The 13,440-nt window shown below is 36.5% G+C and overlaps 1 protein-coding gene across 6 annotated transcripts in view; it reads right to left on the reverse strand.

Moving 5' to 3' along the window:
* Window positions 1-13,440, reverse strand: part of PTPRM (protein tyrosine phosphatase receptor type M) — a 1,348,209-nt gene that overhangs the window by 52,952 nt on the left and 1,281,817 nt on the right. For all 6 annotated transcript variants that reach the window (XM_053714931.1, XM_053714930.1, XM_053714929.1 and 3 more), the window contains 4 exons: window positions 6,317-6,433; window positions 4,876-5,030; window positions 4,527-4,662; window positions 3,474-3,623 (listed from right to left, as the gene is read on the reverse strand). In XM_053714931.1, coding sequence (XP_053570906.1) covers window positions 3,474-3,623; window positions 4,527-4,662; window positions 4,876-5,030; window positions 6,317-6,433 — 558 coding nt within the window. The remainder of the gene's footprint in view (window positions 1-3,473; window positions 3,624-4,526; window positions 4,663-4,875; window positions 5,031-6,316; window positions 6,434-13,440) is intronic.

Raw genomic sequence — 13,440 nt, forward strand, 5'->3', positions numbered from 1 at the left:
AGATTGTAATAGTATTTCTAATGCTTTTTCTTTAAATGTAATATTCGAATTATGCAATATTCGAATTCGAAAAATGCGAATTTATATTCGAATTCGAAAAATTCGAATTTATATGTTTGTAATAGTATTTCTAATGCTTTCTTTAAATGTAATATTCGAATTATGCAATATTCTATATGGAAACATTCAAAATGATATATTTGTATCTATTATGTATCAATTTACTAGATTCCCGCCCTACCACATGAACTATTGAACTTCTGAATAGTATTTGTTAAATAGAATGTTAAATTCGAAATTTCGAATGTGGACATTCGATATAATTATAAACATTTGAATTCGAAAGTGACATTCGAAAACTGTAAATAGCATTCGATTTTCGAATTTTTAAGAATATTCGTTCTTATCGACATTCGGATTTAGAATTCGAATTTCGGTAATAACATTCGTTCTACATTCGAAATTCGAAAATTTACACATTCGCCCATCCCTATTATACACATAAATACACATGTATACACATACACAGCAGAGTATGTACTATGTATTTTTAAATAGATATTCCTATTTATCTGTATACATCTATACCTATAAATATGTGTATATATATATATATATATATATATAGTGTACCAAAATACCATCAGATATATGTAGAAAAATGTTTTTTTTTTAATGAATAAATAGAACATATTCTGTTATGTAAATAACATTGGAATGTGAAATATTAATATTGAGAATAAGTTGAGAATATGCGATCAGGATTGCACGCAAGTAGGGTGTTTCCCCCCCTTTTTTTGCTCCATTGACTGCTATGGGGGTATACCCTAACACGCAATATCCTAAGTTTGACTTTTTGAGCGCATCTTGTTAGCTCTCATGCGAAAACTGTTTACTTTCAACTTATAATACAAGCGCTTCCTGACCCACGCAAAAAGCTTACTTTTAGCGAAGTTAGCACGCGAGCAGGAACGTTAAATACCAATCCACTTGTAATCTGGCTGCCCATATGTCATAGAGCACTGTAGTATTTTAAAATTAGCAGTAACAACACTCTACTATAGAATAACTAACAAGAGTATGATTTCTATTGATTTTTACATTTTCCTTAACCCCTTAGTGACCAGAGCACTTTTCCATTTTCTGTCCGTTTGGGACCAAGGCTATTTTTACATTTTTGCGGTGTTTGTGTTTAGCTGTAATTTTCTTCTTACTCATTTACTGTACCCACACATATTATATGCCGTTTTTCTCGCCATTAAATGGACTTTCTAAAGATACCATTATTTTCATCATATCTTATAATTTACTATAAAAAAAATGATAAAATATGAGGAAAAATGGAAAAAAACACACTTTTTCTAACTTTGACCCCAAAATCTGTTACATATCTAAAACCACCAAAAAACACCCATGCTAAATAGTTTCTAAATTTTGTCCTGAGTTTAGAAATACCCAATGTTTACATGTTCTTTGCTTTTTTTGCAAGTTATAGGGCCATAAATACAAGTAGCACTTTGCTATTTCCAAACCATTTTTTTCCAAAATTAGCGCTAGTTACATTAGAACACTGATATCTTTCAGGAATACCTGAATATCCCTTGACATTTATATATATTTTTTTTAGTAGACATCCCAAAGTATTGATCTAGGCCAATTTTGGTATATTTCATGCCACCATTTCACCGCCAAATGCAATCAAATACAAAAAATTGTTCACTTTTTCACAAATTTTTTCACAAACTTTAGGTTTCTCACTGAAATTATTTACAAACAACTTGTGCAATTATGGCATAAATGGTTGTAAATTCTTCTCTGGGATCCCCTTTGTTCAGAAATAGCACACATATATGGCTTTGGCGTTGCTTTTTAGTAATTAGAAGGCCGCTAAATGCCACTGCGCACCACAAGTGTATCATGCCCAGCAGTTAAGGGGTTAATTAGGGAGCTTTTAGGGAGCTTGTAGGGTTAATTTTAGCTTTAGTGTAGTGTAGTAGACAACCCCAAGTATTGATCTAGGCACATTTTGGTATATTTCATGCCACCATTTCACCGCCAAATGCGATCAAATTAAAAAAAACGTTAAATTTTTCACAATTTTAGGTTTCTCACTGAAATCATTTACAAACAGCTTGTGCAATTATGGCACAAATGGTTGTAAATGCTTGTCTGGGATCCCCTTTGTTCAGAAATAGCAGACATATATGACTTTGGCGTTGCTTTCTGGTAATTAGAAGGCCACTAAATCCTGTTGCGCCTCACACGTGTATTATGGCTAGCAGTGAAAGGGTTAATTTGGGAGTTTGTAGTGAGCTTGCAGGGTTAATTTTAGCTTTAGTGTAGAGATCAGCCTCCCATCTGACACATCCCACCCCCTGATCCCTCCCAAACAGCTCCCTTCCCTCCCCCACCCCACAATTGTCCCCGCCATCTTAAGTACTGGCAGAAAGTCTGCCAGTACTAAAATAAAAGGGTTTTAAAAAAAAATGAAAATTTGTTTTAGCATATTTACATATGCTACTGTGTAGGATCCCCCCCTTAGCCCCCAACCTCCCTGATCCCCCCCAAAACCGCTCTCTAACCCTCCCCTCTGCATTATTGGGGGCCATCTTGGGTACTGGCAGCTGTCTGCCAGTACCCAGTTTACAATAAAAAGTGTTTTTTTTTCTTTTTTTTTTTTTTCTGTAGTGTAGCTTCCCCCCCCACTCCCCACAGACAAACCCCCACCACCTTGCTGATTATTTTAATTTTCGATTTTTTTATCTTTTTTATTGACATAATTTTGGGCAGTGTAGCGGTTCCCACCCGCTCCCTCCCCGTGCACGCGCCCGCCCCCACCCTCCCGTGCACGCGTGCGCGCCCCCAGCCACCCCCGCCCACGATCCCGCCCCCCTTCACTTCCACAGGGCCATCGATGGCCGCCACCCGCCTCCCGGTCCGGCTCCCACCCACCAACACAGGGAGCAACCGATCTCCGGTGCAGAGAGGGCCACAGAGTGGCTCTCTCTGCACCGGATTACTTAAAAAGGTTATTGCAGGATGCCTCCATATCGAGGCATCACTGCAATAACCGGAAAGCAGCTGGAAGCGAGCAGGATCGCTTCCAGCTGCTTTCCACACTGAGGACGTGCAGGGTACGTTCTCAGGCATTAACTGCCTTTTTTCTGAGGACGTACCCTGCACGTCCTCAGTCGTTACCAGGGCAGCTTTAACGTGTATCATACAATTTGAAATAAAAATAAAAAAGGCTAGAAAAAGGGAGAGTGATAGAAAAATAACACAACATAGTGTCCATTATGGAAATCTGGTGCAAATTATTATTATTATAATTCACTATATAAGAGTCGGTCAAAACATGAGGGGTCTGTAGTTTCATCTAGTATTTTATACTTGCCCTATGCACAAGAAATGAAAGCCCAAGATTAATTTCGTTTATAGAATATGGCATGGATTAAATCACATGATTAGCTTACCCTAAATTCCTCTTTAATTTGACTGGAGTTTGTCTGAGGGTCCACTTTGTTCATTTCATAGAAAACAGATCTGACCTGAGATGCCGATATAGATGTATCTCCACAAAGACAGGCTTCTAATATAGCATCATGAATAAATACATACTGCTCCTGTGGGTAAATTTGAGAAAAACAATCATTTAAAGCAGTATAGTATAACATATATATATATATATATATATATATATATACACACACACACATACATATATATATATATATATATATATATATATATATATATATATATATATATATATATATCTACTGTATATATAAATTTCATCATCTGCAAATCAGTGTTCTAATCATAGAAAACAATACGGTACCTCCATATTCCTGTATAAAGCAGCAATTAATTGTTTAAAAAGATAGATAACTCTTTATTACCCATTCCTCAGTTTTGCACAACCAACACTGTTACATTAATATACGTTTTACCTCTGTGTATCCTGCAGTCAGCCCCTTATCTCAGGGCTATTTACAGACTTGCATTTTAGCCAATTAGTGCTGGGTCATCCACAACTCCAAGGGAGCGAGCACAATGTTATCTATATGGCACACATGAATTAGCAGTATCTTGCTGTGAAAAGTTAATACAAATGCATAAGATAAGAGGCTGTCTGTAGTGACTTAGAAACAGGCAAGGAATTTAGAGGTTTAAATGTTATAAAGTAAATTAATATAATAGTGTTGGTTGTGCAAAGCTGGGGACTAGGTAGTAAAGGTGTTATCTATCTTTTTAAACAATACAAATTTTGGAATAGACTGTCCCTTTAATATTTTTTAAAGACTAGGACTATTTATTTATTATAGGTCTTCTTGCTATTATCCAAATAACTATATACAGTACATAATTACCAATTTATGAAATGCAAGATACGATTATCTGGCAACAGCTTTATATACATCAAAATAGATCTAGCTTTATTTGAAGAAAAAAAATGTATATATATTTACATGGAAATTACTTATAATTAATCAATTTTAAATAGGAAAAAGCAAAAACATTACCTCAGTCTGTACCATGTTGACTCTACGAGACCGAAGTTCTCTTACACAATTATAAATATCTACCACGCCCTCTCTTTCTGCCATGTCAAGCATGATGTCAATGACTATAAAGCAGCCAGTCCTGCCAGCTCCAGCGCTGAAATCAAATTAAGTTGTCATAAGATGTAGTCCGAAATATCAGTAATACAGTTGCGACAGCATAATATTGAAGAACAGCAAAAAACCTCAGTAACCAGTGTGGCATGAGGTTGTATGACATTTTTATTTTTAATATGTAACTTCAGAGCTCTGTTGAATATTTGGAAAATGTGATAATGCTTCATTTCAACAATTAACTAGATTTGTTTACCTGCAATGAATGACGAAAGGACCTGCATTGGATGGACTTTTAGCTTTAACTTGCCGTACAAAGCCTAGAAGACCTGTAGCATGGTACGGAACACCATGGTCTGGCCAACCTGTGAAGTGGAACTGACGAATTTCACGTATTTCGTGAACACCTCTCTATTTAAAGAATACAAAGAAAAACCATTTTAATATTTAAATATATTTAGTGAAACTAATGGAAAATATTAACAACATAAAATCAAATAAAATATTTACAAAAATAAATCTCCTGTTCTCCATTAATTTAGCCTATAGAAACAATAATTTTAAGTCTGTATATCTGATTATCTATCTAGCTATCATCTATCTATCTATCTATCTATCTATCTATCTATCTATCTATCTATCTATCTATCTATCTATCTATCTATCTATCTATCACAGAGTTCTGATGAAGCGCATGTGCCCATGCGTGAAATGCGTCAGATAGTAGAAGCTTCCCTGCCTTACAGTTTACTACCTGAATAAATCTACCTTTGCACTGGCATCCTGGCTCTGGTATTCACTTTTTTCTCATTGCTATCTAACTATCACACACACAAGAAGTATAAAACAAACTGCAATAAATATAAAATGTAATCTTCTGTTTGAGATTTGATCAAGCAAAATATCTGGGATAGGTGGAAAATTGTGGTTTAATTTGTTACGAACAGCTGCTAATGCTGTATCTTAATTTTTAAGATTTTTTACTTACTTTACTTGTTTACAACCTAAAAAAAATAGCTCTGACCTCCTAAAGCATATAAATTTTATAGTCCTTTTTTCACTCATACTAACCCAACATGTGTGGTCTATGTTGGTGTCTTTAAAACATACTATATCTTTGTGGTGTAGAGTAATAATTAGAAATTATTTTCTTTCCCAGTCAGTTCCAATATTTCTACTGTTGGAATAAATTGTGCAGACATAAATAACGTAAAAGCTGGTGTTTGTTCCAGCCAAAAAGCGCAACATATTTTAGATATGAACTAAAATCACCCTCCTTGCTATTTCTTCTGTTCTGCTTGAGAGATAATATTGAGGCAAACCACCATAAATCTCAGCACTTAAGACATTTTAATACAGTGCTACTATTTGTAATGAGAGTGGATGGAATTCCATCTGCTCAACAGATGAACAGACACTATATGCAACACTTAATAAGAAACATCTCCTAAAGCAGACCTTCACGTCTCTAGCATCAATGCAAACATATGCCATTAAGTGCAAATTACAAACTTTATAGTGCTGAAACTCTGCTAGGTTTTTTTTTTCTATTTCTTACTGACATCCTAATATAGAATTCAATAATTTCTCAGTACAGTCCCAGGTAATTGAACAGTTCCTGGCTGTTTACTATAAAATGAAAATAGGTCAATTTAAATGATAGCATTTGAGACTATGTTAATAGTGGGGTTACATACCTTTTCAACTGCAAATGTTCTTATGACATATTCTGCAAGTAGCTCTGTTTCAATAAGTGTCACTTTTATATCTTTATATATCTCTGTATCATCTGGCCAGTATTTGCAACATTTGACCTTTTTGTTTAAAATAAAAGAAGACAAAAAAAAAATGGAAAATTAAAATGTATTTGCATTTTATAACAATGCTCACTCTAAAATGGCTTCACTAAAACAGTCATATCTGTCCAGCTCTTATGATAAGAATAAAAGCTAAGCTAAGTTTAGTTCTGAGAGAATATAGACCACTGTTCCCACACATGGCTAAAATGTAAACAATTTTTAACCTAATGTGATTAAAGTGATATGAAGAAAATATACTAATTATTTAACCTTTAAAGAAACACTTAAACTTCAAATACAAACAAAACTAAAAACAAATATTGTTTAAATGAATTAAAATGTGTTAAAAATGCATGATTTTTTCTTGGCACTTTAATCCAAGTCTTTAATAACCCTCATGATTTCACTTTAAAATAAAAAAATGATTAGTGGAATAGCACAGAAAAAGAGAAACAATGATGAATTATGCAAAGTTACAAAACAGTCCATTGCAGGCTCCAAGAAAAAAAAATGCAAGTCTTTACTGATTACTGACTGAAGTCACTCAGTGTCATTTGGTTAGCAGCCCCCACATATTGCAGTGGAATCCTAATTGATCGTGGACTAGAGCTCTGGGCATGAGATTGACCACTGTGTGTCTTGTGCATGCTCGTAGTTCTAAACAGCCACAAAATATAGTGGTCACCTTCTAACATTTAAGGAACCACTCTTACTTATGTTTGAAAAGAACATATACCAAATTCCAACATTTAAAATATCCACACTATTTTTTGTGTGATTCTGGCCAAAACTGCTTGGACAGATTCTAGGGCAAAATAACTAAATATCCCTAAGAAAAGAGATGGAGGCTTATTTATCAAGCCGTCAACCACAAATATGCTGTAATTCCGCAACGTAATTGTGGCGAGCCTGATTCACCCCATTTATCAAAGCCTACAGACCGGCAAAAGTTTAAATTTGTGACGTAACATACGATCCGCCGGTCTCAGTCCGACACAGATCAATGCTTACGTCATTACAGATGTATCAAATACAAATTCAGCACTATCTGACAACTTTTGCCATTTATCAAACTTCTAACAGGTGCGTTCACCACTATTCCAGCCCAGTGTACCGGTTTTCAATCCGCCACCTGGAGGCCGCGGATGCCGTAGGAATCAATGGAAGTCTGAAAGCAGCGAAAGCTTATGTTCGATGCTGCCAGATATACCATTGATTTCTATGGTAGAATAAAAGTTACGTTTACACTTAACACCCTAACATAAACCCCAAATCTAAACACCCCTAATCTGCCGCCCCGACATTGCCGCCACCTACATAATGTTTTTAACCCCTATCCTGCTGCTCCCGGACACCGCCGCAACTAAATAAAGTTATTAATTCCTATCATTCCACTAAATAAATATATTAACCCCTATTCCGCCGCTCCTGGACTCCGCTGCAACCTAAAGTTATTAACCCCTATCCTGCTGCTGCCGGACCCCTCTGCAACCTAAATAAAGTTATTAACCCCTATTCCGCCGCTCCCCGAGACCACCACAACTAAATAAAGTTATTAACCCCTATACCGCCGCTCCCAGACCCCTCCGCAACTAAATAAATGTATTAACCCCTAAACCCCTGGCCTACCACATCACTACCACTAACTAAACCTATTATCCCCTAAACTTCCAGCCCCCCACATCACCATAAACTAAATTAAGCCATTAACCCCTAAACCTAACAACCCACTAACTTTATATTAAATATTAACTCATCCTTATCTTATAATAAATTTAAACTTACCTTTAGAATTAAATTAAACTATATTAAACTATTAATTAACCTACTCTAACTATTATACTAAAATTTAAACATTAAACTATTTAAACTATTTAAACATTAAACTATTCATTAACCTACCCTGTTATACTGAAATTACATTAAACTAACAATTAAATTAACTATATTACATATTTAAAAACCTAACCCTACTCAAATTATTTAAATCTACTATTAAACATTTACACAAAATAAAAAACACTAAGTTACACAAAATAAAAAAGAAATGATCAAATATTTAAACTAATTACACCTAATCTAATAGCCCTATGAAAATAAAAAATACCCCCCAAAATAAAACAAAAAACCCTAGCCTACAATAAACTACCAATGGCCCTTAAAAGGGCCTTTTGCGGGGCATTGCCCCAAAGAAATCAGTTCTTTTACCTGTAAAATAAAATACAAACACCCCCCAACAGTAAAATCCACCACCCATGCAACCAAACCCCCCAAATAAAAACCTATCTAAAAAACCTAAGCTCCCCATTACCCTGAAAAGGGTATTTGGATGGGCATTGCCCTTAAAAGAGCATTTAGCTCTTTTTCAGCCTAAAGTCCCTAACCTAAAATTAAAACCCACCCAATAAACCCTTAAAAAAACACTAAGCCCGAAGATCCACTTACAGTTTTTGAAGACCCGACATCCATCCTCAATGAAGCAGCAGAAGTTCTCAGCGAAGCCGGCAGAAGTCTTCATCCAAGCGGGCCGAAGTCTTCATTCAAGCTTGCAGAAGTCTTCATCCAGACGGCATCTTCTATCTTCATCCATCCGGCGCGGAGCATCCTCTTCTTCCAACTTCTTCTGAACAATGAAGTTTGTTTAAATGACGTCATCCAAGATGGCGCCCCTTACATTCTGATTGGCTGATAGAATTCTATCAGCCAATAGGAATTAAGGTGGAAAAAAATGCTGACTGTTGCAATCAGCCAATAGGATTGAGCTTTCATCCTATTGGCTAATCCAATCAGCCAATAGGATTGAGCTCGCATTCTATTGAAAGCTTAATCCTATTGGCTGATTGAAACAGCCAATAGGATTTTTTCCACCTTAATTCCAATTGGCTGATATAATTCTATCAGCTAATCGGAATGTAAGGGGTGCCATCTTGGATGACGTCATTTAAAGGGAAACTTTATTGTTCAGAAGACGTCAGAAGAAGAGAATGCTCCGTGCCAGATGTCTTGAAGATGGAGCTGCTCCGCGCCGGATGGATGAAGATAGAAGATGCCGCTTGGCTGAAGACTTCTGCCGGCTTCACTGAGGGCTTCTGCCGCTTCATTGAGGATGCATGTTGGGTCTTCAAAAACTGTAAGTGGATCTTCGGGGGGTTAGTGTTAGGTTTTTTTAAGGGTTGATTGGGTGGGTTTTAATTTTAGATTGGGGTTTGGGCTGAAAAAGAGCTAAATGCCCTTTTAAGGGCAATGCCCATCTAAATGCCCTTTTCAGGGCAATGGGGAGCTTAGGTTTTTTAGATAGGTTTTTATTTGGGGGGGTTTGATTGTGTGGGTGGTGGGTTTTACTGTTGGTGCGTATTTGTATTTTTATTTACAGGCAAAAGAGCCGATGTCTTTGGGGCAATGCCCCGCAAAAGGCCCTTTTACGGGCCATTGGCAGTTTAGTGTAAGCTAGGTTTTTTTTTATTTTGGGGGGGCTTTTTATTTTCATAGGGCTATTAGATTAGGTGTAATTAGTTTAATTATTTGACCATTTATTTTTTATTTTGTGTAACTTAGTGTTTTTTATTTTGTGTAACTTAGTTGTTATTTATTTGTAACTTAGTAATTTTTAATTTAACCCCTTAGTGACCACAGCATTTTTCCATTTTCTGACCGTTTGGGACCAAGGCTATTTTTACATTTCTGCTGTGTTTGTGTTTAGCTGTAATTTTCCTCTTACTCATTTACTGTACCCACACATATTATATACAATTTTTCTCGCCATTGAATGGACTTTCATCATATCTTATAATTTACTATAATTTTTTTATAAAATATGATGAAAAAATGGAAAAAACACACTTTTTCTAACTTTGACCCCCAAAATCTGTTACACATCTACCACCACCAAAAAACACCCATGCTAAATAGTTTCTAAATTTTGTCCTGGGTTTAGAAATACCCAATGTTTACATGTTCTTTGCTTTTTTTGCAAGTTATAGGGCAATAAATACAAGTAGCACTTTGCTATTTCAAAACCACTTTTTTTTTTTTCAAAATTAGCGATAGTTACATTGGAATACTGATATCTGTCAGGAATCCCTGACTATCCCTTGACATGTATATATTTTTTTAAGAAGACAACCCAAAGTATTGATTTAGGCCCATTTTGGTATATTTCAAGCCACCATTTCACCGCCAAATGCGATCAAATAATTTTTTTTTTCACTTTTTCACAAACTTTTTCACAAACGTTAGGTTTCTAACTGAAATTATTTACAAACAACTTGTGCAATTATGGCACAAATGTTTGTAAATGTTTCTCTGGGATCCCATTTGTTCAGAAATAGCAGACATTTATGGCTGTGGCATTACTTTTTGGTAATTAGAAGGCTGCTAAATGCTGCTGCGCACCACACTAGTATTATGCCCAGCAGTGAAGGGGTTAATTAGGTAGCTTGTAGGGAGCATGGTTAATTTTAGCTGTAGTGTAGTGTAGTAGACAACCCAAAGTATTGATCTAGGCCCATTTTGATATATTTCATGCCACCATTTCACCGCCAAATTCAATCAAATAAAAAAAAAAAACGTTAACTTTTTCACTAACTTTGGGTTTCTCACTGAAATTATTTACAAACAGCTTGTGCAATTATGGCACAAATGGTTGTAAATGCTTCTCTGGGATCCCCTTTGTTCAGAAATAGACATATATGGCTTTGGCATTGCTTTTTGGTAATTAGAAGGCCGCTAAATGCCTCTGCGTACCACACTTGTAATATGCCCAGCAGTGACGGCGTTAATTAGGTAGCTTGTAGGGAGCTTGAAGGGTTAATTTTAGCTTTAGTGTAGAGATCAGCCTCCCACCTGACACATCCCACCCCATGATCCCTCTCAAACAGCTCTCATCCCTCCCCCACCCCACAATTGTCCCCACCATCTTAAGTACTGGCAGAAAGTCTGCCAGTACTAAAATAAAAAGCTTTTTTTTTCATTTTTTTTCTCCATTTTATTTACAATATATATATATATATATTCTGCTGTGTATAATCTCTCCTTAGCCCCCAACCTCATTGATCCCCCCAAAGAGATCTCTAACCCTCCGCCCACTAACTATTTGCCACCATTTTGGGTACTGGTAGCTGTCTGCCAGTACCCAATTTGCACTTAAATGTGTTTGTTTTTTTAAATAACCACTTTTTTTCTGTAGTGTAGCTGCCACCCCCCCCGCATACCCTCCCCCTCCTAGATCTATTTTAAAAAAATATTTCCCCCCTCCTCTCCCACCCACAACCGCCACCCACCACCCTGTCCCACCACTTTGAATTTTTCAAGCCTGGATCGTGGACGTGCATGTGCGCGCACAAGTATGCGCATGCACCCGGCGATCTTTTCTGACTGCTGGCCGGAAGATTGCCAGCGATGGGCCGCCCACCCGCCTCCCTGTAGCTGCTCCCACCCACCAACGTTCGGCACCATCGCTGGCCGATGCAGAGAGGGCCACAGAGTGGCCCTCTCTACATCGGTGTGCCACAAAAGGTATTGCAGTGATGCCTCAATATTGAGGCATCACTGCAATACTTTAGAAGCTGCTGGAAGTGATCAGGATCGCTTCCAGAGCTTCAAACCCCAGAGGACGTGCCAGGCATGTCCTTGGTCGTTAAGTGACCTCCAATGGAGGACGTGCCTGGCAAGGGGTTAAATAATTTGAGTAGGGTTAGGTTTTTACATATGTAAAATAGTTAATTTAATTGTTAGTTTAATGTAATTTTAGTATAATAGGGTAGGTTAATGAATAGTTTAATGTAATTTAATGTAATTTTAGTATAATAGTTAGGGTAGGTTAATTAATAGTTTAATATAGTTTAATGTAATTGTAGTATAATAGTTAGGGTAGGTTAATTAATAGTTTAATATAGTTTAATGTAATTGTAGTATAATAGTTAGGGTAGGTTAATGAATGGTTAATATAGTTTAATTTAATTCTAAAGGTAAGTTTAAATTTATTATAAGATAGGGATGAGTTAATATTTAATGTAAAGTTAGTGGGTTGTTAGGTTTAGGGGTTAATAGCTTAATTTAGTTTTTGGCGATGTGGGAGGCTGGCGGTTTAGGGGTTAATAGGTTTAGTAAGTGGTAGTGATGTGGGAGGCCAGAAGTTTAGGGGTTAATACATTTATTTAGTTGCGGTGGGCTCCGGGTGCAGCGGGATAGGGGTTAATAACTTTTTTTAGTTGCGGTGGGCTCCGGGAGCAGCGGGATAGGGGTTAATAACTTTATTTAGTTGCTGTGGGCTCTGGAAGCAGCGGGATGGGGGTTAATAACTTTATTTATTTGCAGCGGGGTCCGGGAGCAGCGGGATAGGGGTTAAACATTTTAGTATAGTGGCGGCATTTAGTGACAGGGTATAAATAAAGTTGAGAAAAAGCCGAATAGCAGCGAGATCGATGACTGCTAGTTAACAACAGTCCGTTGCTCATCACCCCGTACTTGGTGCACGGCTTTTTTGATAAATAAGGTGATCGTATTCAGGTCTGCGGCCGCGATGTTAGGCAAGAGTATTGGTGCCGGCGAATGCAGTATAGTTGACGGCTTGATAAATATCCCTCATGGACTTTAGCACTTATGAAAAATACAACATTTTTTTTTCATTAAGACTTTATTGACAACCTTTCAGAATGTATTTTAAATTTAGCCAGACATCTCAACATCCACTTTCAAAATAATTCTTAAACTATTATTTAAAAACATATAACAAAACCCATATAGAGGCGTGTCCCTGTTTGCAAATATTGGTCAATACATATACTTATTTTCCTACCTTGAAACAATTTATAAAGATAATAAAGAGTCCCTTTAATGAGACCTACAACACCTCTACCAGACAGTCACCCAACTCATGTTTGGAGGGACCATTGTTATTTGAGGATGTATGTAGTTTCAAGCAGGGGCTGTAATAACACAATGTTAACTTTCATCATATCCTTATGTTACACATTAATCAACTTTATATCTGTTTAATCATCCCTTAAGGAAACCTACAACTT

This window comes from Bombina bombina, chromosome 5 (genome assembly GCF_027579735.1).
Source record: "Bombina bombina isolate aBomBom1 chromosome 5, aBomBom1.pri, whole genome shotgun sequence".
Taxonomy (NCBI): Eukaryota; Metazoa; Chordata; class Amphibia; order Anura; family Bombinatoridae; genus Bombina; species Bombina bombina.